A 25,781-nucleotide genomic window follows, 5' to 3' on the forward strand; every position below is an offset into this window, starting at 1 on the left:
AGATACAACTTAGGAAATCAACCAAAATATATGATTATTTTCTATTAATAGTTATTCTCCACAGTTCATTATAAAATAGTCACACAATCAGCATAAAGTTTTTATAAGTGCACAGGAAATATTTTTGTTTTGAAAAAAATTTGTATTTATAAAAAAAAGAAGTAATTTTATAGTTTTTCAATATAAGTAAACCAACATGTGAGTTGATGAATATTCCCAAAATTATATAATTTTGTTTGCCTTCTCCCTTAAAATCACAGATCTGGATGATAAGTTATTCTTTGACCCTGAATACATTGGGGCTCTTTAGCCTAGTCTTTGGCTACTGAAGATTCAAACTAATCATCAAATTCATTAAAAACCAAAAAGACTTTTTGGGAATCACTTCATTTATTATTTTGGTGTGCTAACTCATGCTTTCTTCACAACCAGAACCTCAGTATTTGGTTGTTTCCTAGGGGAGAAAAAAAAAAGACAACTGAAATAGGAAGTTTTTATGCAATTCAATCACATGGAAATTTGAGTCATTTTCCAAGAAATTGTTTTGACCTAAACTGGATGCCACTGAAAAGAGGAAGCCACTTTTGCCCTTTGGGTCAAATTCCCAGTGCTTTCAAATGCTCTTTTACAAATGTGAATACTTGTGTGGCAGACAGAGATGGGTTTTCACCATTGTGCTCATTAAAACATATCAGTGGATTGCTGAGTGTGAATTAGGTTGCTCTGGCAGCATATCTGATTTTTAACAAAACTGCTTGAATTGTAGTAAGGGAAAATAAGCATTTAAAATTAGGGTTAAAAGTAAAAAGATCTTTGAAGGTTGATGTTGCAAGAAGAAACAATAAACCTTATTTTGCCTTCTTTATAAAATGCCTGGATGGAGGATTATGGAATGATAGAATAAAAGTGTAGACCAGATGGCAAGAAGATACCAAAACCACCCCAGTACCCTTTACTAGAGAGATGCTGACAAAGGTACATTATAAGTTCTGATTTTCTTTTTGTTCTGTTTCAACTCCAACTTCACAAACAAGGATAAATTCAAGAAAAGAAGCATGTACTTCTCAATATTTCTGCCATATTGCTGCTTCTACCAGAAATCCTTAGGGTGATGGATGCTCCTTCAATCCATCAAAATGGAACCATGGATTACAGGATGAAATTTTTCTTTTGCAGAACAGATCAGTATAGGAATGTTTCCTAAATTTAGACGCATTTGTTCAGTAATTTAGTATAATTCTAACCAAAGTAAAATTCCAGATAGGAAATGAGTTTTGTAGAGTTGCTTAAAGTTTTTGGTTTCATGTAGCAAGTGTAGTGATGGCAATAACTCAGACAGGCAGGAGTGAAGAGGACACTGAATAAATCCCAAATATGAGGAAGCTAGGACATATTACCAGAATAAAAGAAACAGTAAAACTACACCTCTGTAGGGAATTATCTTTCCTCAAACAATTGAGTAATTTCTAAATTATTTTAAGCATCATAGATAACTAGCCTGGTAAAATATATTTAAGGTTTTCTACATGCTAAGTAGGGTTCATAGCTGAATCCATTTGTGGGAAGAATGGGAAATTGAGGAAGATGAATTTATATTTGCTTCCAACTTTATGAAGAAATCATAATCGACTGTTGAGTATCTTTCAGGGGATAACTTAGCTAAGTAGGCTGCAGCTCTTAGCACTATACACTGGCTGCCTGTGCTTGCTCTGTGTCTGGGTGGTAACAGTTTTGAGAAGTCACAGGTCTAGGAAGCATATTATGTGTATGTCAGTCTCTAGGGGAGCAGCTCTGAAGGACTGTGATAGAAGAGGACTGGGTGAGTTTACACGTAACATGTGAACAGGCTTAAGGGATTTCAGAGTTCTCTGAGGTAACCAGCAAGTCCACAGGAAACTGAAGTCCCCAGTTCCAAGATATTTCCATTCATTACCTCATAAGATTGAGGTAACAATTGTGCTTGGACACTATGAATGAAAGGTGAGAGAACAGAGCATTATTCTGGGAGAATTATTAAGTTGTGAAAATGTGATCTCTTAGAAATCACTCTGTTGGTTAAAACCATGTTATTATAGCATGGTATAATAATTGCCACAATGGGATGATAAGAAATGAATTTACTGATTTATTTCTTCTGTGTTTCCCAGGAATCTGAAAAAAAGGGGTTAATTGAGAGAATCTACATGGTACAGGATATTGTTTCCACTGTTCAAAACATCTTGGAGGAAATAGCTTCTTTTGGAGAAAGAATTAAAAAGTAAGTTCTGCATACATGTTGTATTTAAAGTAGACTCGCCACCCACAAGGACAGTGGGAGAAAGGGGAAATGGGATCAGAAAATGCAAACACAAAAGCAGTGGTGTTGTGCAAACCAATTTGACTTTGGGTACTTGTTCTTTGGGCTTGTCAGCTTCACAGTTGGGTGGTGCCTCAGAACTGGGGTGACCATATGGCTTAGTTTACACTGTTTGTCCCAGCATAACTATTAATACTGTCCTCTTTCACTTTCAGAAATATCCTGGTTTGGGTGATAAATTATAGATTTTAAAAAATAGATTGCCCTCAGCAGAAATATAAAAGGAAACAAGTATGCTTTAAACGGAGTCTTTTTTTTATCTGAACCTCAAAGCACTGTGAAATTTTTTCCCTCAATTCTCCAAAAAATTGTACAATATTAACAGTGTCATAGACGGGTATACGCGAAGTCAATTCACCACATACACATGCTTCTTAGGAGTTGACAAGCTCCGTCTGTAATGGGCCAGAAAGTAAATATTTTCATACTGTGACACAACTACCTAAGTTGGTTACTTAAGCATAAAAGTAGAACCGTCAATACATAAATGAATACATATGTCACATGTGTTCTGATAAAACTTTATTTACGAACAAAGAAGACAGTCTAGATTTTACTCAAATCCATACCATTCCTTACTTTTGAGCATAAGTGATAACTTCTTTAATGGAGTCCAAGTTAATAAAGACTATGATTCATATTATTTTTATATATTAAAATCTGTATTAGATGGTCTTCACTTGGTTCCAGTGCAACAGGGAGGTTTTAAATGTTTTCTTTCCTCTTTTAATCCAGACTTGTGTCAGGAATGTTCTAAGAATTAATACTTCTTGGTCATTTCTCTTCACTATTATACTATCTTGTCATTATTCTGTAGGAATCTGTTTTTCAATGAGGGAGAAAACCAGTAATCGCCAACTTAGAATTCAGTAGCATTGGCATTAGAGAGAGTTAAGACAGGATGCTGGGGAGGACTGATATGCCCCAGAAGGGATGCAGGGGACACAGTGAGGAACAGCTGTTGAACAAGCAACAGCTTATAAGTATTTACAAGAATAGGAAGAGATAACTGGGCAAGGATGGAGGAATAGGGGCTTCAGTAGGTGGGAAGCCCTTGTGCACAGGCTCAAAGCTAAAGACTGGTAGATACAGGAAGATGCAGAGGAATCAGTGTGTCCCTGCCATAGGGGATAGAGATGGCAATGCCTGAAGATGAGGCGTGTCGTGCAGGGCCTTCAGAGAAAAAGTCAATTAAAAAAAAAAAAAACTACACCAAGAATACAAATAACCCAATCAACAAATGGTCTAAGGAAATGAACAGACACTTCACGGAAAAAGATCTACAAACAATCAACGGATAATGCCTGAAGATGAGGCGTGTCGTGCAGGGCCTTCAGAGAAAAAGTCAATTAAAAAAAAAAAAAAACTACACCAAGAATACAAATAACCCAATCAACAAATGGTCTAAGGAAATGAACAGACACTTCACGGAAAAAGATCTACAAACAATCAACGGATATGTGAAAAAATGTTCAACATCTCTAGTAATAAGAGAAATGCAAAACAAAACCACCCTAAGATTCCATCTCACCCCAATTAGAATGGTGATTATCAAGAATACAAGCAACAATAGGTGTTGGCGAGGATGTGGGGAAAAAGGTACACTCATACATTCCTGGTGGGACTGCAAATTAGTGCAGCCACTCTGGAAAGCAGTGTGGAGATTCCTTAGAAAACTTGGAATGGAACCACCATTTGACCCAGCTATCCCACTCCTTGGCCTATACCCAAAGGACTTAAAATCAGCATATTACAGAGATACAGCCACATCAATATTCATAGCTGCTCAATTCACAAGAGTCAGATTGTGGGACCAACCTAGATGCCCTTCAATTGATGAATGGATAAAGAAACTGTGAAATATATATATATATATATATATATACACACACACACACACACACACACACACACACACACACACACAGAATGGAATATTACTCAGCCATAAAGAAAAATAAAATTATAGCATTTGCAGGCAAATGGATGAAATTGGAGAATATCATGCTAAGTGAGATAAGCCAATCTCAAAAAACCAAAGGACGAATGATCTTGCTGATTAGCAGATGATTACACATAGTGGGGGGTGGGAGGGAGGTAAGAATGGAGGAAGGAGGGACTATATAGAGGGAAAAGAGGGGTGGAAGGGATAGAGGGGAAGGAAAAAATAACAATGAATCAAACACTATTATCCTATGTAAATGTATGACTACACAAATGGTAGGCCTTTACTTCATGTACAAACAGAGAAACAGTATGTATCCCATTTGTGTACAATAAAAAATAAATTAAAAAAAATTTTTTTGCGTAATAAAAAAAATCTAATGAAATTTAACCCTTAAAATAATCTTGGGAAATAAAGGGCAAAACAAATCATTACATATCAAATGGTAATGACTATGTGGTAAGAAACACAGAAATAGCAAATAAAGTGTAATAAAAGAAAAAAAGATGAAGTACTGGCAGCAAGGAGGGTGAGAGGATGTGGAGTGGGGGCAAGGCTAAGGAAGGAAGATCATGTGGTTTGGTAAAACTGTGTCCATTCTTAAAGGTCTCTAAAACACAAGTGTAGCTGTTGTGTAGCTGATAATATTAAAGGAAATGTGTCTGATGAGAGAAGAGGGCAGAGGGATTTAAACAGACTCCCAACTCTATGGTGCTTTTGAGGGGCAGCTGTGCCCAGCACAGCTGTGGCGACCACGTCTGGGATGCATTTTCAACCCATCAACAGAGCACTGTTCTGCCCAGCTGCATCACAGGAAGGCTCATACGGCTCAACTCCTATTAATTCTTTGGCCATTCATGATTATAGTGACCTTAGAGTCCCTGCTGAGTGTTCAAGAGGGATTTCATGTGTAACTCTATTGGAATTCAGTGCACAGGAACCAGGAAAACTTTACCCAACTTTTGGCAACTAGCACATAAACACAGTTACATAAATCTCTCAGAGCAAGTCTTCTTCCCTGTCACTAATGGTGAGATCCCAGTGGTGCTATAGGTACACAAAGTAAGTTACTTTATATTAGGTAGAGGGGAGTGAAGGGAGTGGGAGGGGTATGGGGAAAGGAATGATAGTAGAGTGAAATAGACATTATTACTTCATGTATATGACTGATGTGATCCTACAATATGTATAATCAGAAAAATGAGATATCACACTCCATTTATGTATTATCTATCAAAATATATAAATGCATTCTACTGTCATATACAACTAATTAGAACAAATAAAATAATCGTTAAAGATAAAAAAGGAATAATAATCTTTTTTCCTTTTTTCTGCTCTACTTTCTCTAATCAACTTCTCTTATATTGTGCATATTTTAAATATACAGATATGTCAGACTGAAACCATTGTTCAACTTGTAGCATTTATCTTAGTAGGTAGCATGGGTCAAAAGAGTGATGTATACTGTATGTTTTATTGTCCCGGAGTGATGACTTTAACTCTTGAGTGGGTAGGTCAACTCCATGGAGGAGATGAGATGAAGGCCAGACTAGGACAGGGAAGCTATTCCTGCAGATATTCTAGAGTAAAACTTAAAAGACACATTCATATGAATTAAAATCACTGTTCTGGCTAGGAGCTGAAGTGAAAATCTCACCAATGAAGATGGGAAAGCAGCTGAAATTGCAGGAAGGACTTTGGGAATGATAGATGGATGCATTTTGTGTTTGAGAGTTAACATGCCTAAAGTAACAGAGTAGAGGCAGAAAGACCAATGAGGGGACCAACAACCAGGTGTGAATAGTATTCACACGTGTGAAGAAGAAACTATGTAGGAGACATTGCAGTAAATAAATGAACAGGGGCTCTTGAGCCAAATTTGTGAGTTCAGAGTTTTGACTTCTGTCACTTAGATCGGGAATGAGTGATCTTGGTTAACCATCTTCCTCTGTAAAGTGGAAAAGACAATAATTCTTATAGGACATTTTTGGGAGAATAAAAGTACATGTAAACCAAATCCCTAGGAATTTATGCCTGGATGGCATGCAGTAATCACTTAGCATGCTATTTTGTTTAAATTTCCTTGAGTTTCTTCCTCTGTGCCTTAAACCCAGTGGATGTTACCCTCCTGTCCCCACACATACACCTCATTTTTTTGAAAGTACTTTAAGATTGTGGGTGACTGAGGGGAAAAGTCCATGACTTGGCTGTTGGGAGGGAGGACAAATCTGACAGGATGTCTGGTGCACAGCTCCATTTCTTGTATACAACATAAATATACAAGGCATACCTCATTCACAGAACCATTAGGATCTTTGTTAGGATTGCATCAATTGGAAAAGAGTTGGTATGGTGACAGAATCAAAGTTTGCTCATATATGAACTTGGTGTCTTCTCTCATTCTGGTCTTTTCTATATGTGTATTATTTCAGACTTTTCTTTATAGAAGTCTGAAGTTTTTTGTGAGATAAGAGTCCTAAGGATTTGGTTTGATTGGTATTATTTTCTACCTGTTATTTATATGTGGAAGTGAAGTTAATTTTCCTACATTGACTACATTATATCTAATAGCCTTGGTAAACTTAGTTACCATTATTTTCCTATGAAGAACATTTTAGATTATGTATTATATCAATATAGCATGTAGTTTTTTTTTTTTTTTTTCATTTTCCAGTCCTTACACATTTTACTTTTTGTGCCATACCATACAGGCTTATAGTTCTAGGACAGTGCTGAGCAGAATTGGAGCTCATGGGCTTTCACTTTCTTATGCAATTTTGGAAAGAAAGCACTCAACAGTTCACCCTTAAGAATGATGTTGACAGCTGTGCACAGTACACACACCTGTAATTCCAATGGCTCAGGAGGCTGAGGCAGGAGGATCAGGAGTTCAAAGCCAGCCTCAGCAAAATGAGGTGACACTGTCTCTAAATAAAATGTAAAATGGGGCTAGGGACATGGCTCAGTGGTCCAGTTTGCCTGAATTCAATCCCTAGTCCCCCCTCCCTGAATAAAAAAGAATGATGTTGGCTATTGTTCTTTGTAAAGATAGCTTATCTAAGGAAATTTCCTTTTATTTAGAGTTTTACATCATGAATGTGAGTTCAGGTTGGTCAAACATTTTTTTTTTTCTGCATTCATGGAAAGGCTCATATGTACTTTCCTTTTTTTTCATATGGTGAAATAGGATGGTTGGTTTTCAAGTATGAAGCCAATCTACATTCCTGGGATATATTCAGTCAGTCAACTTTTCTGTTATGCAATGCCTTCATATAGTGCTAGGTTTTATTCACAATTTTTCCTCCTCCCTTGGGATTTTTGTAGCTATAATTATTAATGAGATTGTCATATACATTTCTGTTTGTGAAAATTCCTCATATCCACAAGTTTTTAAACACACAAAACAAGGTGGATTCTCCCCTATCTGTTGTCTGGAAGTGATTGTATAAGCCTGGTGTCATTTCCTCTAAGACCTGATAGACTTTGCTGGTGAGGTATCTGGGCATGTAGTTTTCTTTCTGAGGTTTTTAATTAAATGTTCAGTTTGTTATAAATTTTTTCATGTGTTTTGCCTATTTTTTCTCATCTGTTTCTGTAAACTGTACTTTTCAAAGATTCTGTCCCTGTTTTATATATATATGTTCTAATTTATCAATATCTGTAGTTGGTCCACTCTTGTGATTTTTATTGTCCCCTGCCACCACCCCAGACACTCTTTTCTTCTCCACAGGGATTTATCAGTTAGTCTTTGGAAGGAACCAGTGTTTGCTGTGCTCATCTTCTGTTTCCATCACTTTCTTTGGCCTTAATGTATTATTCTTTCCCTATCTTTTCAAGATGGGTGATTAAATCACTTATTTTCAGTCTTCTTTCCTAATGTAAAGGTTTAAAGTTCTACAACTTTTTGGTAAACACAGCTTTTACTCCATGCTAAACATTTTGGCATGTATTAATTTAATTATCTTTCAAATGTAGATAAAGCCATTTTCTCATTCCTAGTTTTATTTCTCTCTTGGCTAAGAAGTGTATTGCTTAATTTACAATATACTTTGGGGATTTTCTACTTATCTGTTTTTGGTTTTTACCTTAATCCCTATATGTTCACAAAATACTGATACAACATGGCTAATTCTTACAGATTTTTTTATCCAAGGTTGAAAAGTAGATTATTGGGTGTATTGTGCTATATGTTAGTTAGATTTTCTCATGTTCAGACCTTTTATGTGTGTATCCTCTTTGGATTTTGGTTGGCTAGCTTTATCATTTAGAGTTGTGTTAAAACTTTCTACTGTGGGTTCGATCCCCGGCACCGCAAAAAAAAAAACAAAAACAAAAAAAAACTTTCTACTGTATCATTGTGAATTTGTGTGATGTTTTGTTTTGCTTACTATACTTTTGAAGCTGTTATTTGTTTTTTTGTGTGTGTTAAGGTTGTTATATTTTATTGAATTTATTTATATGAAGGAGCCTATTTACCACTAATAAAATTTTCCTGTCCCCTTGACTGTTGTTAATATAGTTATATCACCTCCTCTTTTACTTCCTGATACATGCTTTTCCAGTTTTCCCTTTAAGTGTATCTGTTCTTGTTTCAGCTTTCTTTCCTGTACCTGGCAATCACTAAAAGTTGTACTATGTAGTCCATTCAAAGTTTGTGTTACTTTTATAGATTTCAATGTGTGATTTTAAGAACTCTCTTTACCCGTGCTCTTTATTATTATATTAAATTATTTGCTATTTATTTATTTATTTATCTACATTTTTCCTCTATTTCCTGAGAAAGAAAACTTTCACTCTCTTGCTATTCTGTCAGTTGTCATACTATAGTTAACAGCATTATTTACCCTGGTCCAAGATTGTCTGGTACTTTCTTCATCTATGTTCCATGTCTCTTAACCTCCTTGATATCATCCCTTGTTTTGTACTTTGTGATGCTGAGTATTTTCTTTGCATTGATCTTGTGCTATGTCCCTATGCAAAATTTCTCTTTAGTTCATTAAATTTCTAACTTTCATCATTATAGTTGTCATTTTTTAATGCTCTTTTATAATTCTTGGTCATTTTTCATTCCCTATGTTGACTTCCCATATTAAATATTATTACTTAATATATTGGTTTGGATCTCTACCTGATGTCTTTTTTACTTTGAAATTTGCTGTCTGCTATTGCTGCCTTTGTGGTGCCATTGTTTTTCATGCTTAAGTGTGAATTCACATTCTTTGGATTTTTATGTGAGGAGTACCAAAATATCTGGGTTGACAGTGCATATATCTAGGGAGTAATATGATTCGGCACCAGGGATTGAAGGCAGGGACACCTAAACACTGAAGCACATTCCCAACTCTTTTTATTTATTTTGGGACTGAATCTTGCTAAGCTGCTTAGACTGGCTTTGAACTTGTAATCCTCCTGCCTCAGCTTCCCAAGCCACTAGGATTACAGGCATGTGCCACCGTGCTAGGCACTGTATGATTATTTTTTGAGTGACCTTGGGTATTATCAACATGGGATCATTTGATCTCCTTTAAATTTTGTACTTGAAGCTTTTCAGTCTACACTAGTAGCATAATCTTGGATAGCAACTCTCTCTAGATTGCACTAAAGTCACAACAGGCATAGTTCTTTATGTCTACTTAGGGATAGTTTCTTCCTTCCCTTCCATTCATTCTTTCTCTCATACTCATCTTTACCCTGCATACATCAGCTTTATGCAGGGATTCCCTGTTTGATTCTTTGAGGACATGCTAAGCTTTACTTCCTGTCCCACACATACTATGCTGATAACAGAAGCTCAAAATCCCAATAATTGGCAGAAGTCATAAAGTAAAAATTGACTTTGAAGCGTACTTACCTCAGAGTTCTTCCAATTTTATTTTTCATTCTCTTATTTTCATGTCAGGCTAATGATGTATATTTATCCAGTATTTTTTTAAGATGTATTGCTAGAAAGGGAATCATATGTACATGTCTAAGGAGTAATTTTCTAGATTTAAAAAAGCAGAAAGTCTACTTCTTAATTTGAAAATCAGGATTAATTTGATGGTTTCATTAATAAACTTCATATATTTATTGACAAAATAGTAATGTTACACATTTTGTAGCTTTTATTTTTTTCAGAATGCTACCTGTTATAATCCATTTTCATATTTGTTACTTCTGTACAACCACATAAAATGAGGGCAGTTGACAGTTGTTAGGTAACTATTACATGCTGAATATTGTTTTACATGCTTTATATTTATGAAGTCACTGATTCCCTCAGCATCTCCACAAGAGGATGGAAAGATGTTATTCCCTTCCTACATATGGGAGACATAAAGCAAAGCACAGAGAAGTTGAGCACATTGCTTATGGTGATGCTTATAGGTAATGAGCATTGGAACAGATATTTTCTAATTGTAAACTATTAGGTTAATAATCTTCAGAGTGACTAAAGAGCTATGGATTTGTATCAGGATCTGCCACAAATGTTTTCACTTTTAAAAAATGCGAAAAGCTACAAAGCTTAATATTTATTTAATTAATTTTATAAAAGTTAACTAAGCCTCCCATTCTGCCTTCCTCTTTTTCCTCCCATCCCTTCATATTTAGCAGTCATTAACTGGAATTGGAATTAACTTGGAGTATATCCTCAGATTCTTTTTCAGTATGATAAACCTATACATGTGGAACTTGAATACTTTTAGGAATAATTATATGCGCATTTACTTCTGCATTTGGTCTTCTCCAGTTTTGAACCTTCATGGTGGAGTCATATCAGTTTTTAAAATTTGTGTAGTATTTTAATGTATTTTAGAGTACTTGATCCATTTCTTTCTTTTTATATGTCTTTTGAGATTTCTCCCTTTAATGACAATATTTCCTGTTTCTATGTGTTATAAGCCAGACTGGAGCAGACATTCATATACTACCTCTGTGGCCTGTAGCAAAGATGGCTGCAGGTTAAATTTCTTAGAACACATTGTGAATTTGTGCTCCAAAATGTTCTACTCTAGAAGAGAGAAGTCAGAAATGGTTCTACATATATGTGTTCAAATAAAGGAACAGGGGAAACAGTGATTTTATAAATGGTTGCATGATAGCACTAAACTCAGGTAGGTATCTTCTAAGTCTGGCCAAATCTAGAAACAGACAATGAAAATCAGTGTTAAGCTTGGTAACATTTTATTTAAAATGAAGACAAAGCATCTAACTGGAAAAATATGATAACAAACATAAGTACCAATTTCTTTACCATCCAAAGAAATATTTTAAAACACTTATGACAAAGTCAAGGAAAACAGCTTCAGGGAAAATTCACAAATAGTAACTGCCTTCCTTTTTTTTTTTTTTTTTTTTCTTTTTTGAGATTTTATAATGTGCCAAATACTGAACTAACTACGAAAATGCAAGTTCTTATTTAATTCTAACAAAATCTATGACACAGGTGTTATTATTTCCATTTTGCACAGAGGAAATTTTAGTTCAGAATAATTTAGTTACTTTCTCAAAGTTACTCAGCTTGTAAACCCATTTTCTTAAGTACTTTTATATATTGTGACCCTAAGCAAGGAAATAACTTATTTCTCAATAACTTCTACCTTAAAAATCACCAACAAGCATATTAAAAGGTATTTGAATTTGTTTATGATTTAGGGAAGAAATTACATACATACACAAATGTTTTCATACATCTCAACAGGCAAAGTTTTAAACATTGATAGTTATCTTAATAAGAGTATGAGACACCTAATTCTGTACTATTGAAGGAATTTTATTTACACAAATTAGCCTCTCAGTGTGCTTATCTGTAAACTGAGGATAATATTTACTTGGCCGAACTTACCCACTGAGCCACATCCTCAGTCCTATTTTGTATTTTATATAGAGATGGGTTCTCGCCATTGCTGAGGCTTTGTTAAAGGTTAGCACAAATTAAATGCCTGATAACTATTAAATGCTACTTCCTCCATAATTGCCCAAAGTCTTGCCCCAACTCGCACAAAAGCCAACAGAAGAAAACTTAACTTCTTTGTATTTCTAGTACAAGGCAAAGATTCAATGTATAAATTTGTATGGGAAGATGAAATACTCTGGATACCTATGAATCCTCAGTAGTGCTGTTTTTTTAGGACTACTCAGGAATCTCCATGTTATATTGAATTCACATCCCAAGTTCTAGGTCTTCAAGTCCCAAAAGCAATGCATACAGTCAAAGGAAAAAAGAACCCCATGAAAATTCTAAATGACAAAATGACATCTATGATTATTGGTGTGATGGTTTGCAGCCAATACCCCCCACCCATTTGAGGGCACCTTTAGAATAAATGAACTTGGAAGTTTTAAATAGAAGATATTAGAGAATGCAGAAACATGAAAGCACCATAATAATCTTTCTAAATATTTTTAAGTAGGCATTCACTGACAGAGAAGTATTAATTTGAATGTAAGCTCACCAAAGCTTTGAAGATTTCCTTGCATAGATCCATCTTGGCAATATCACAGTTTTTAAATCACTGAGAGTCATGATAGCTTTGCATTGCTGTGACCCAAATGTCTTACAGGCACAGTTTAGCAAGGGAAAAAGTATATTTGGGGTCAGTGTTTCAGACATTCAATCCTTAGTTGCCAACTCCATTGCTCTGGGCCTGAGGTGAGGCAGAACATCATGGCAAAAAGGTATGGTAGAAGGAGGAAAGCTGCTGAACTCAAGGAGGCCAGGAAGCAGAGAAAGGAGGAGCCAGGGGAACAGGATATATAATCCCCAAGGGCATACCCCAGTGACTACTTCCTCTAGGCACATATCACCTACCTAACATAGTCTTTTCAAATCATTAGGCCATCAAATGAATTAATTCCCTAAAGAGGTTACAGCTTTCAGAATCTAATCATTTCACCTTCAAACACTTCAGCATTAAGACAGGAGCTTTTGGGGGACACCTCACATCCATACCATACCAGGAGCCAAGTATTTTCTCTTAGGAACTATTAGTTTCAGGAAAGTCAAACAACCAGTATTTTGACAAGTTACATGGAGTTTAGTCTTGGGAGAATCTCCTCATTAATGTTCTTATAGCTCAGACTTTTATCTTCAGGATTGTTGAAAATTGAGATGTAATAATTTTATATAATTATGGGTTACAGTGTGATATTTCAATATGCATCCACAAGTGTTTAATAAATTTTTTTCAGTAGATGTTTTATACAGCCAAGGGTGAAATACATATGAAGTTGTTGAGCATCAGAGGAAATAATATTTGTGTGGTTTGTCTACAGCACATTTAACTGGACGGTCCCGTTTCTTTCATTGCTGGCCTGTTTGATTCTGGCCGTGGCCACCATCACTTTGTACTTCATTCCACTGCGCTATATCATTTTAATCTGGGGTAAGTTTGACATGGTCCTTTTGCTAGCAATCAATTCCAGGTAAGAACCAATTATTCATTTTTAAAGTATGACTATAAACTTTAAATGTGCTCTTGTCAGCAATTAAACATGAGATTAAGGAGAGCATTTGGGGAACAAACACTTCCAGGACCTCCTGGAAAAGGCCAGTAGAGTGAACCATCAGTTTAGATATTTATAGGCCCCTTGCATAATTGTGACCAAATAAAAAATGTGATCGTGCATGCTGTTTCCCTTTGGGCTTTCCCAGTCATTAATCCCTTGAATGATATGTTGGTGTGGCCCAGTAATTTTCTGGAAACACCATGGTTCAAACAGGGTGCACACACCTGCATCTTGCCCTTTATATAATGTCAAAGTAGATCTGGTCATTGCCAGGTTGCTCTTGACACTTTGTCTCTTCTGGAGAATAAAGGCTACTTATGCTCTTACTTAAATCCAGGAGGTGGGTGAAAGAGGGGACATTCTGCGACTACCTACCAGTGCCTAAAAAGAGAGAGGAAGCTGCTATTTACCATGGAAATGGGATGATTAAAAGGTTTAGTAGCTTTAAAAAAAGAGAACAAAAATATCAAACTTGAAATAAATTTCTTGACTTAATACTCATGCAGCTTTGTGGATCTTTATATCTGTTGTTAGGTGGCCCCTGCTTGATGTAAGGACAGTGCACTGCAGTGAACAGCTGGGGACTTGGCAGCCTTTGTCCTGTGACTGTTACTGAGCTCTCCTTCCTCATAACTTGTAGGGAGTTTCCTATGTTATCAAGTTCAGGGAAGTCACAAAGATGGGAGCCTCTGCTGAAATGCATTCATCTTTAAGCATGGACAGAGAACCTGGAAATGCTGGGTAAAAGTTGCAACTTTTCTAGAACCATTACAAGAATCCCAAAAAGATAGAATATCTCTGCACAAGGAAAGCCAAACCTGGACATCCAGAAATGGGAAAAGTCATGGGAAAAATAGAACTCATAAAATCGCAACTAGAAGGAATTTGGGAATATAACTCAATCATTCTCTATAGTATTTAGGAGGGGAAAATCGCATCTAAAGAAGCCTCTCAGCTTGTTGCAAGTCTGGGATGAGAAAAGAAAAACAAAACATATTCTAACCCTCTCCTGAGTGTTATGAGTTAATACTTGGATCTCTGCTATTGCTTAAGACAATGCACCTCAACGCTGGCTCTCATCCTTGCAACTTGGGGAAAGTCCTCTCATGCTTAGATTTGTTTTAGATTGCAACAATGCTAGCACTTTGGTCCTTAGGAAAGAGTATGGACCTCGAATAGCTCATTGATTAAGGCAGCATATTTAAAAAAATTCCCCTGCATGTTTTATATGCTGAATATTATCTATAGACTGGGTAATCTTATTCTTTTACAATTGTTTTGTGTGTGTGTGTGTGTGTGTGAGTTTCCAATTCCTGATCACGTTTACAATTTATACTTTCATATAGCTCTCTGCCTTAACCAGGTGTGATTCAAAACTACAGTCCTTTGGCTACATTTTGTTCAAACAGCTTTTGTAAGTTGAATGCCATGGTCTCCTGTTCAACACTAGTGCATACCTGATTTATTTATAGACATCCTTCCCTCACAAAGGTGACTAATATAGTCATCCCTGGGTTTTCTCCGGAGGTTGGTTCCAGAACGCCCTGTGAATAACCAAATCTGCAGATGTTCATGTCCTGTATACAATGGCAGAATAATTGCACATAACCTATACATATCTCCCCCTGTATTTTAAGTCATCCATAAATTACTTATAATAATTAATATACTGTAAACTCAGGTTAAGTAGTATTGTTTAGGGAATAATGACAAAAAAAAAAAAACCTCTGCAAACATTTATTACAGAAGTTTTTGATCCAAATGTACAACCCAGTGGTACAGAGGAACAACAGTACCATTTTCTCCTTTGTCAATCTTAGGATTCTAGCCCCTCTGTTTACCTAAATCACTTTGACTTCCTCCAAGATGTTGGCAGCTTTCCAACAACTCTTTGCATCTACTTAGTGAAAAATTTCTGTATTTATTGTTCAGTTTATGCATGAAACTATTAAACAGCATGAACTTCACCATTCTCACTCAAGCCAGCAGTCATACTCTGAACTTTACCTCCTGGAGATTTGGTTCCATTTAGACAGGAATTCATAGTTTACTGATGAGCTTATTAAAAATAGTATAGTCAAATGTCTTGACAATCAATCCATGATTTCAATGCATAAGACCTGCCATTCCATCTTAAAATATATTCTTCTGTTGCATTAGAACTTATTCATTTCCAAGGCAAGTTAGTTACTAGCTAGTGTATGTCCAGTACATTGTTTTGCAGGTGCTTTTTCACATGGGAAAAGATATATGTCAAATTAATAATGTTCTTTTAAGAAAGTCTCCTGGACATATGATGTTATTTATTTTTTATGGAATCCTTAACATTATGAATAAGAACCTAACATTTTCTTAGATATTCGTGTTCTGTGCAGGCAAATAATGTTTTTGTTTCCCTATTTTAATAATCATTTGACATGAGCATATGAAAAAATTCCTGGACTTCAATTTTACTGTAATATTTTGATAGGTAATGATTTTCTTTCCTCTTTAGTCCTATAATTCCCTGTGCAGCAACAGAGATATATATCTTTAGTGAGCACTGGAAAAATCCTTTTGAGTCTCAGCCTCCACACCTGTGCTCTCCACAGGTGACTCTTTCTTGGGCCCACCACTTCTCTTGTGTGGGAGTGTGATTTTTAGAAATCAAGAAGTAGATGCAAAGAGGGATATCTGAAGTTTACTTTAGAAATCTATCTACTGGAATTTAGTCAATATATTTTCAGAAGGTCAAGTATTTCTGAGATTTGATCCCATGCATGTCTTCTGTTGAAGAGTTTTCCAATATTCTTTCTATTCTGTTTTTCATCACAGATGCTAGCTTCCCAATTCTGGATTCAAACACTTTTATTTTGGGAGTTTTGCAAGAAGAAGCCAGGATTTAACTTTGTATCTCCAGTTGATAACATCACATCTCTCATATGAAAGGCACTCAGGGTTTGAAAAATGAGTAAGCAAGGATATTCTATAGAAACCAAAGCATCACACTGAAGAGTTACATGCCAGTTACTTATATAAGTATCTGAAAAATTGTTATTCTGTTTCAAGTGCTTAATTTCAAGTTACTAAGTGCAAGGCATTCATGTGATTTTTCCATATCCTCTTTTCCCACATTTTTTTTTATACTGAATGGTTCATTCCACTCTGCTGACCTATTCAATCTATGCTTCAGCACCATTGGATGATAGTATATTTCCCAAGTGCTATCCTTTAGGATTTAGATCTCACTTGATTTCTTTATTGTGACAAAATAAAAAAAAAAAGTGTGTGTTTTTTAACAGCAGATAGATCCCTCTACGTGTATTGTTTTGTTAAAATTTAAACTTACATCTTGCATTTCACTAGATGAAGCCATAACATTCAGATTTGTCTTGTGATCACATGCATAATAGTAGAAAAACTCTTCCCTCAGGACCTCCTTTGGCTTCCTAGCTTATTAATACCCACAGTAATGATTGCAGCCCCTACATTGATGTGGAATTACAGAATTCTTTTGCATATCTTATCCAGCATGATTCTACCATCAACCCTAGAAATTATATAGGGCAGTTCTTTTCATTAGAATTTTGAGAAATTTAGAGGTTGGCATTGTGTCAGTTTTAATGCATAGGAGGGTTAAGTGATTTGCCTGAAATCACACAGCTAATGCATCCTATAGCTGAAACTGAGACCCAGGGATTCCTGCACCATAACCTTTGTTGTGTTGCCCCATTGGCCCTTAAAGATGACCAAGAAGTCTGTGATCTCCTGTTGGCCCTGGATCTCACACAATAGATACTATGTTGGAATTACTGAAATATTCAAGCCTGAGATACCTTTAAAAAATAAGGTGTGCTTTTGAAGCACACAATCTGAATGCCTTGTAATTTTTATTCTAACTTTTTCAAACGTAGACAGTCTCAGTGCATTGTGGACTACTTCTGCCTTTATCGGTGCATTTGAGCTACTGTGCAGGTTTATAATCTTCTCAGTGACTAAGAATGCCGTGTTTTGATCGGCTGTGATATTATCCCTGCCTTGCTGTTCATTGTAAAGACTCCAGATGCGCACACTATATATAATTAACAATAGAAGATATATCTTTTCTCAATACGTCTTTGTCTCCCTTCATCATTTTGCCTTGTCTGTTTTCTTTTGCCAAAAAGCCCATGCTACAATTAAATGTCTTTAGAATAACACAGTGAGAGTATTTTAGTTTAAAGGAACACTGGGGGAAATTTTAGTTAGAAATATGAAGCTTGCTGTGGGGGTAGAGGGAAGAAAGGCAGAGTGCAGCTTTGACTTGAGGGAAAGGGAATCGTTTGCTGGGAACCTTCCCCAGCCCAGCCACCAAGCCACCATTAACTCATGAACAATGGCTGGCCCCCATTTGCAAAGCAGATGTAAATCTGACCCCCCAAAGAAAGGACTGGAGGTTGGCATTGTGTCAGGTATAATGCCATGCAGGAAGTCCAGTCCTGAGATGAAAGCAAAGTAATATTTAATGAACAAAGAAAAACATCAAACCTTTTATGTGTTGGGGACTGTTGAACTTGGCTTCTGAGTAGGAGCCATTCAGAGCACAACTAAGCTAAGAATTCATTCAGCGTCATTGGGACTGACAGGCCTTCAGATATGATCCTTGTTAAACAAGCACCCTGTGGCAAAACTTCAGAAGGCCACCTAGTCTTTCTGCTTCTAAAACTCAACATGAAAAAAGGGTTGACATTTGGTGCAAAGACTATAGATTATGAGCTCTGGGTACATGAAGCAGCACCAAGGAGCAGAGTAGAAGACAAAAGGTGGTGGAGAGGACCTCTTCACTAAAGAGGAAACCATGGGCAGAGTGTGTCCTGGGCAGATACAGGAGCATAAAGTGCAGCCACCAAAGATGGGTGCTCTTCAGTGGTCTCACATCTTAAATGTTGAACCCATCTCTAATTACCATTGTCCCCATCCTAAATTAGCACATAATCCATTGCCTAGACAAACCCACACTCCAGTGTTACAGTCTACAAAGTAAGTTAGCAACCATAGTAAGATAATTTTCCAATAATAACTTTTCACAGTTTCCTGCAGCATCAAAGTACAATCAACATGTCAAGTTCTGTTCTGCAGTGAGAAAAGAGAATCCTGTGAAAATGACTTGGAGGTGGGGGGAGAGAGATTTCTGCATTTTCTTTCTAACAACAAAAATGTCCCGCCCTCCACCTCCCACAGCTACACAGGGTCCAGAGCCTCCAAGTAGGGACTTGTTTTGGCTAATGAAGGCCTTTTCCCATCTGGGACATTTGTTTTCATAGAAAAGGAGGCTGTTAATCAGTATATTCCAAAAAAGGCCAATGAGCTCTTCAGTTTTAGTGCTTGTTCTGCTGCCCTGCTGCTGGGACTGTAATGGGATTTTCACAGCTGAAGAAGGCAGAGCCCCACATCCCCAGCCCCCGCCTTCTTCCAGGAAAAGGCATTTGTGAATGATTCCACATGACAGCAACATGTGCATGACTTGAAATCTAGTAATTGTTTTCACACTAATTTTTACTTGTGAATACTCCCCCCACCCAATTCAGTCAAGATTTTTAAAAATAGGTGTGTAGGTAGACAGAAAGATGAAGAACTCTCTGGTGTTTCTATTTTCCAGGAATAAATAAATTTACCAAGAAGCTTCGAAATCCCTATTCCATTGACAATAATGAGCTACTAGACTTCCTCTCCAGGGTACCTTCTGATGTTCAAAAGGTATGTAATGAGTGGTCACCACCAATAGGGGCTCCCATACTGAGGTCTGGCCAGACACAGAGCTGGAGGACCGCAAGACTGTGTTTGTGTGAGTAATTGAGATAAGGAATCTGAAAAACCCTAAAGAGGCCTGACTTGCAGGAAGGTGGTGCAAAAACCAAAACCAAAACAAAACAAAAAAAGCAACAACAGCTTTGTCCAAAGCATGAGATGATGGGGGAAATTACTCTGAAAAAGAGCTACTAAAGAATAATCTGGAACTCATACCGTGCAGCGGCAGTGTGCTGATGTTTGGCCCTTTTTGATTGCTTGCCTCCCTAAAGAGGACAAGATGGGCTCAGTAAGTGCAATTGCAGGAGATTGAGGATTGATGCTTATTTTCTTCCTCTTCCAGATGGCAGGCATTTTATGGGAAGTAGGGAACAAGAGGATTATTCTTTTTATTCTTGTTTGCCCTGATTATCTCCTGGGTCTCCCTCCTGTCCTCTCTCCTGTAAAGACTTCAGGATGCTGAGGGCAAATCCTGCATTTACTCTGCTACATGGAGAGGAGGAGACGGCATGAGATAATTTGAGATCAATCACCAGTATTATTCACAGGTAATGGTCACTTAGTCCAGCACCGTCTTGTTTCTGTACATGCTCAGAGATTAAAAAAGGCAACAGTAAGAGAAAGCGCCAGAGAATAGCTCAATGTGGGTTCCTACAAATTAGCCTGCTATGAATCCTGAGGAAGGAAGGCAGGTAGCAGTTTCTCTAATGAAGAATAGGTAGATGGGGAGACATCATTTGGAATATCATCAAAGACACAATATTGTCTTATCTGAGAGAATCCCAAATGAAGTGTCAATTTTCACCATTGGGCCACTATGACACAATTGGTTCCCCAGCATCTGAGTAGATTAAAGAGACATGAAGGTTAAAGTTCTTAGAGTTCCTTCCCCCTTCATTTCAAGTTCTGGAGATTAAAATTGACTATTTTATCTTTTACCTTGACTTTATAACTGTTAAAGAATAAAATCACTTTCACAGAATGTATTTTACCATTTGCCTTATATAATTAAAAAAAAACAAAAAACCTCAGTTCTGTTTTGCAGTGAAAACTGACAGGTATGTCATTCTTAATTCCCCAATTAGACCTTTACAAAACACTGGAAGGAAAGGGTGGGTTTTTTGTTTGTTTGTTTGTTTTTGTTTTTTTGGCAAAGTATAGACTCACCAAGATTGGACATCATGTCTTTGGAGAGTTTGGCACAAACGCTAAAAATAGTGAGCACATGTGGTCTGTAATATAATAGTTTAAATGAAGACATTCCACCAGCAGCCTATCAAAGCTCCCACACCAAAGCAATACATTTGCAATGTACCATCACTTGGGTCACAGTGTGAGTTTGTACGGTATCCTTGAAGAATAGCAATTTCCATCAAGCCCCCAAGGGTTGTCTGCATGATCCAAGCAACAGCTCTCAGAATGGTCATCCAGTTAGAGTTGGGATGAACACAGACATACAACGAAAGAGCATCTGAGAACAACATGTAGCATGCTAGTAAGATCCTCCCCATCAGGCCAAGGGCGGTTTCTAATAACACCTTGACAGTGTGCCCCTGGGGACTCCCCGAGTGCTCATATTTATCACAGATGTTTTAACCATTATATTGTAAATGAAATTAATTTCTAAAGAAATCTATAATAAAGTCTGGTACCCAGTATCAATTTCAGCATTTTTCCCCTTAGACAAAATAAATGTCCATAATTGGCTGCGATTTTTCCCCCCAAGATTTTAGATAGTTTTAAATGAATAATTCTAAATTGCTATATCATATACTAAGATAAACATTCCCAAGAGGCAGTTATTAAACTTACTTATGGTTGAGAACTGACACACACAAAATTAAGATCATCTAGCAGTGCCCAGAGCAGGTAGAAACCCATGCATCTCATTAGAAAAATCTGCTTTTAATATTTTGGTTTCAAGAAATGATGCATGACTTCTCAAATCCTTCCTGCAATTAATCCCTCCATGTTCCTGTGTTTAGAAAATGATTCATTACCTTTGAACCTTCCTTCCTTTGCCTTGTTTTGTCCTTGGGGAGCCATTAACACACTCTGTGGTGAGCTAGGGTTACCTAACTGCCAGCAACACGTCTGTTTGTTTTCACAGGTGCAGTACGCGGAATTGAAACTCTGCGGCAGTGGCAGCCCCCTTCGGAAGAAGCGCAGCACTCTCTAAGATAGAGACTTTGGACTCCAGCATCCTATGATGTGCACTCGGTCAGGCCAATGTCAGGGCTATTTCAGTGGTCCTGTGGGGTCCTAAAATGTATGCCATGTGGAACCCACTGTATTCTCTCCTCTTCTTCACATGCACAGACGCCAACACTCCTGTGTCCCCCTGCCACATGGGGTGTTCTATCATTTGCATAGATGGCCATCCCAGCAAAAGGAACCAGTTCTGAGATTATGAAGGACACATCCATTCTCAAATAGGGATTGAAGCAAGGCTCCCGTGGGTCTGATTACCCTTCTTGAGAACAGCCAAGACACCACTCGGATTTGAGAGTGATGAACTGGTTTTCACACCTTCAACAGATCAACCCTCCTTTCACATCATCATTCATGCAAATTTCATCTGAATTCAGTCTATGGTAACTATCTATCCAATAATGTATATTACAAAAAGATTTTATAATAATTAACATAATTAACCCAAATCTTTAGTATTCATTCAGTGGTCACTACCACAAACATATATATAAATTTTTGGTAAGCCCTTGGTGCTGGATACCAGCCTACATTACGGTCCATTGCTGGCAATGGATGCCCCAGGAGGTCCCAAGGGACCACTCTTTGAAAGATTGAGGGCTTCATGAAAGTATTTGACTGCCTTAAAATGCCATTTCTTCTGACTTATTTCCAAAATAAAATGTTAATAGGTAGTTTCTGAAAGGCATGGATTGGGTAATGAATAAATGAATTGAGTATTTAGAAAGATAAAGGTATGAAGAGAGAGACTTTATCAATGAGGGTATTACCTAAATATAATCATTTCATTTTCTCAAATGTTTTTGAACAGAAAGTTAAAATTTCTTTGTCTGAATTTATCTTTGGTTCCCCTTCTGGTCAAAGTAAGCTATATGCTATGAAAATTTCAGAACCCTACTACTAGAATGTACTACCCCAATGTCCTCTTTTGATGACATTTGATTCCTGCACACCCCACAATTTCTCAGTAATCACCTGAAAAAATTCTTGATTTTGTGCATATATAAAATATATACAAATCTTTCTGTTCAAATGATATTTAAAGTTTAAAGACTGCATTTTGTTGACACATACTTTGTATGTGCAGTTTTATATATGTGTATGTACTGTAAAGAAAAGTTGAGGTAAAAAGACCTAATTTAATAGTGAGTTTACTATGGTATTTTTTTTTTGTTTCTGAGTTGTAATTTAATAATGTTCAAACAAAATGTTTATGAAAAATGCCAAAGACTCTAAACCTTATCATCTTGTGTCTGTTTTTCTTCATATTGTATCTTCCTGGGTTTCTTTCTGGCTGAGCCAGATTTCTGCATGATTTGATTTACTTCAAGTTAATGAAGCTGGCTGGAAAAGAGCCTTGCAGAAATTATAAAAGCCCCAGTAAATCTCTTAGTTGTACATACAATAGATACCCAAGAACTTCTTTTGTTAAACCAGTTACTCAATCTTCTGTGTAAACAATGCCTCATTGTCTTGCTCCCAACTATCATACAGTTTATCATAGTCTGTCATTTTGTAACGACCTAAGTCAGACATTTTTAAGCAGACATGTGAGATCTGATCAGTCATTTGAATGAAAACTTTCAGCAGCAAAACAACCCCTTATTTATTTAAATGTAGAACCAATACTTTATTGTTGCTCTTTTGCTATACAATTTCAAAATGAAACAATTTTCCCTACAAGAAGACATCATTAGTTAGACATATTTCCTCTGTAGTCTAACTGGAATTCTCAGCCATAAGATTAAGACACAATCAGTAGCTGGGATACAAGATCAGGACCAAATCAACCCTTAATAAATTGTATATGGAAAACATTGTTAATTGACTATATAGATGCTGAGGGTTAAAAATCGACGTGAGTTGTAAATGAAATGTTAAAATTGATGTAAGTACAGGAGTCCCCCGTTATCCTTGGAGGATGTCTTAAGACCCCCAGTGGGTGCATGACATCTCAGATAATATCAAACCCTATAATTTAATGCCTTCAATAAGCACTTATCACACCCTGAGGCCATAAATTTTACAGATTGATATGTGACAGCAAAGCTAACATGAATTTTTTCTTCTAAAATTTCATGTATAAAAGATTTGTTTTATCCCAGATCTTAGCAACCTCAACATAAGATTTCTTTTTGTACTTATTAAATTGAAAACTTGAATATTTTCACTTAAAAGGAAGTACATTCTGGCACATCCATTCCCAGCATCATTACTCTTGGGCTTTGGGGCCAGTATTAAGGATTACTTGAATACAAGCACTGCAGTATTTTGACAGTCTGAAACCTGAAATGGCTACCAAGTGACTGATAGCACATAGGGTGTGGACACATGGACAAAAGGATGATTCAAATATAGGCAGCCTGGACCACAATGGCACAAGGTACTGTTACATCATTCAGAGTGGTTTGACATTTGAACTTGTTTTGTTCTTTCCGAAGTTTTTTTTATTGAATTTTGAAACAGTTTACCAGGGTCAACTGAAACCACTGAAAGTGAAATTAAGAGTAAGGAAGAACTATCAGAAATTTAGGAGCAATTCTAGAAAGAGTGAGCATGCCCACTCAAGTCTCTCTTCTGAAACCAGTATTGCCATCGGGGAGCCCCACCTTCCATGCCTCATCTCATCCTTATTACCTGCCCAGTCCCCATCTCAAACCATATGAGGATTAAGTTTCTAATAAGTGGATTCTGTGGGATACACACACACACACACACAAAAAAAAAAAAACAAAAAAAAAAACTTACTGGCATCTGCCAGATTCTGTTAGAGGTCAGAGTTACCAAAAGCCTTGACTCCCACTGTCTTCTACTAGACCTCCCATCCTGACAACATTTCTAAGGAACACCATTTTAAACAGACCAGTTTATAACCAAATTTTCATTGTTTTCTTTCATGTACTTCTGTTAGAACATAGGTCTGAACTGGATAGATCAGTGTAGTCTATCCTGGAAAATATATTTCTTGCTTTATATAGGAAGTTTATTTTGTGCAATATTATTTATAATTCCTAGCAATGTTATTACCAACTTCCAAATTAAACAATATCTTATATTTGGAGTTCTTACCTTCATGTCAATGGAAATATATTATCTGTGGACAGTAAAATAATCTTTACATTCTTTGTTTCCTTGTACCATTATTTAACAAACATTGATTTAAAAACACTGATGATATATCTGAATAAAACAGACTATGTTCCCCTGGTAGAACTAGATGTTAAATGGATACTTTCAAGCAACAGCATGACATGTTCATATTCCAGTTTCAAGAAAGCAGTCCTTTTATGTGCAGTAGGTATATGAGCAACTATGAATGCTTAGAGAAGTTATAAGTCAATTGTAATACTCCCAAAAAATTGATGATATCCTGAACTTTCAAATATTGGTACAGAAAAAAATTAAATCAGAAAGTTAGGAGATAAAATTAGCAGAACTTGACAATTGCTTGACTATGGGATAAGGGAGAGAACAGAGTCAAGGACAGCCTCTCAATGGATATTCAAGAATGCAAGAGTTAATATTTTACAGACTTTGATCCAGGCCTAGGAATATAGTATTGCCTTTCACTGAGAGAACTATAGAAACAGCCATGAGAGGAATTGGGGAGCTAGTTTTAGCATTGCATTGAGTTGCCCAAATATGAAAATTAGAAGAACCCCTTTTTGAAAAGTTTGGTAGTATTAAAACTGACTACATATATGCTCTGTGATCCTTCCCCCATACCAAGTTCACACTTGAGTATCCAAACAACACGTGTATATATAGGTTTAAAGATGTGGAAGAATATTCATGCTATTCCCTCTCATTCCCAGACTGGAACTCCTATTTCCATTAATAACTGAGTTGATCCACAAACTGTGCTACTATGAAATGGAATATAACAAAGAAATGATTGACTAGCACTACATGTAGCAACATGGATAAGTGTCACAAACAATGCTGAACAGAAGACTCTAACACAAATCCATGCAATGTATAATTTCATTGATATCAAGTTCAAAGACAGGC

The 25,781-nt window shown here is 36.6% G+C and overlaps 1 protein-coding gene across 4 annotated transcripts in view; it reads left to right on the forward strand.

The window, feature by feature from the left end:
• Positions 1-24,549, forward strand: part of Mctp2 (multiple C2 and transmembrane domain containing 2) — a 223,423-nt gene extending 198,874 nt beyond the window's left edge. For 2 of the 4 annotated variants that reach the window (XR_007106943.1, XR_007106944.1), the window contains 5 exons: positions 2,148-2,257; positions 13,560-13,669; positions 19,411-19,508; positions 19,903-20,107; positions 21,670-24,549. Coding sequence is in view for 2 of the 4 variants with exons in the window: in XM_047538510.1 (XP_047394466.1) it covers positions 2,148-2,257; positions 13,560-13,669; positions 19,411-19,508; positions 21,670-21,738 (387 nt within the window). In the remaining 2 variants the exon portion in view is untranslated. The remainder of the gene's footprint in view (positions 1-2,147; positions 2,258-13,559; positions 13,670-19,410; positions 19,509-19,902; positions 20,108-21,669) is intronic. The other 2 variants (XM_047538510.1, XM_047538509.1) reach the window with 2 other exon arrangements.
• The last annotated feature ends 1,232 nt before the right edge of the window (positions 24,550-25,781 follow it).

Source organism: Sciurus carolinensis, chromosome 2 (genome assembly GCF_902686445.1).
Source record: "Sciurus carolinensis chromosome 2, mSciCar1.2, whole genome shotgun sequence".
Lineage (NCBI taxonomy): Eukaryota > Metazoa > Chordata > Mammalia > Rodentia > Sciuridae > Sciurus > Sciurus carolinensis.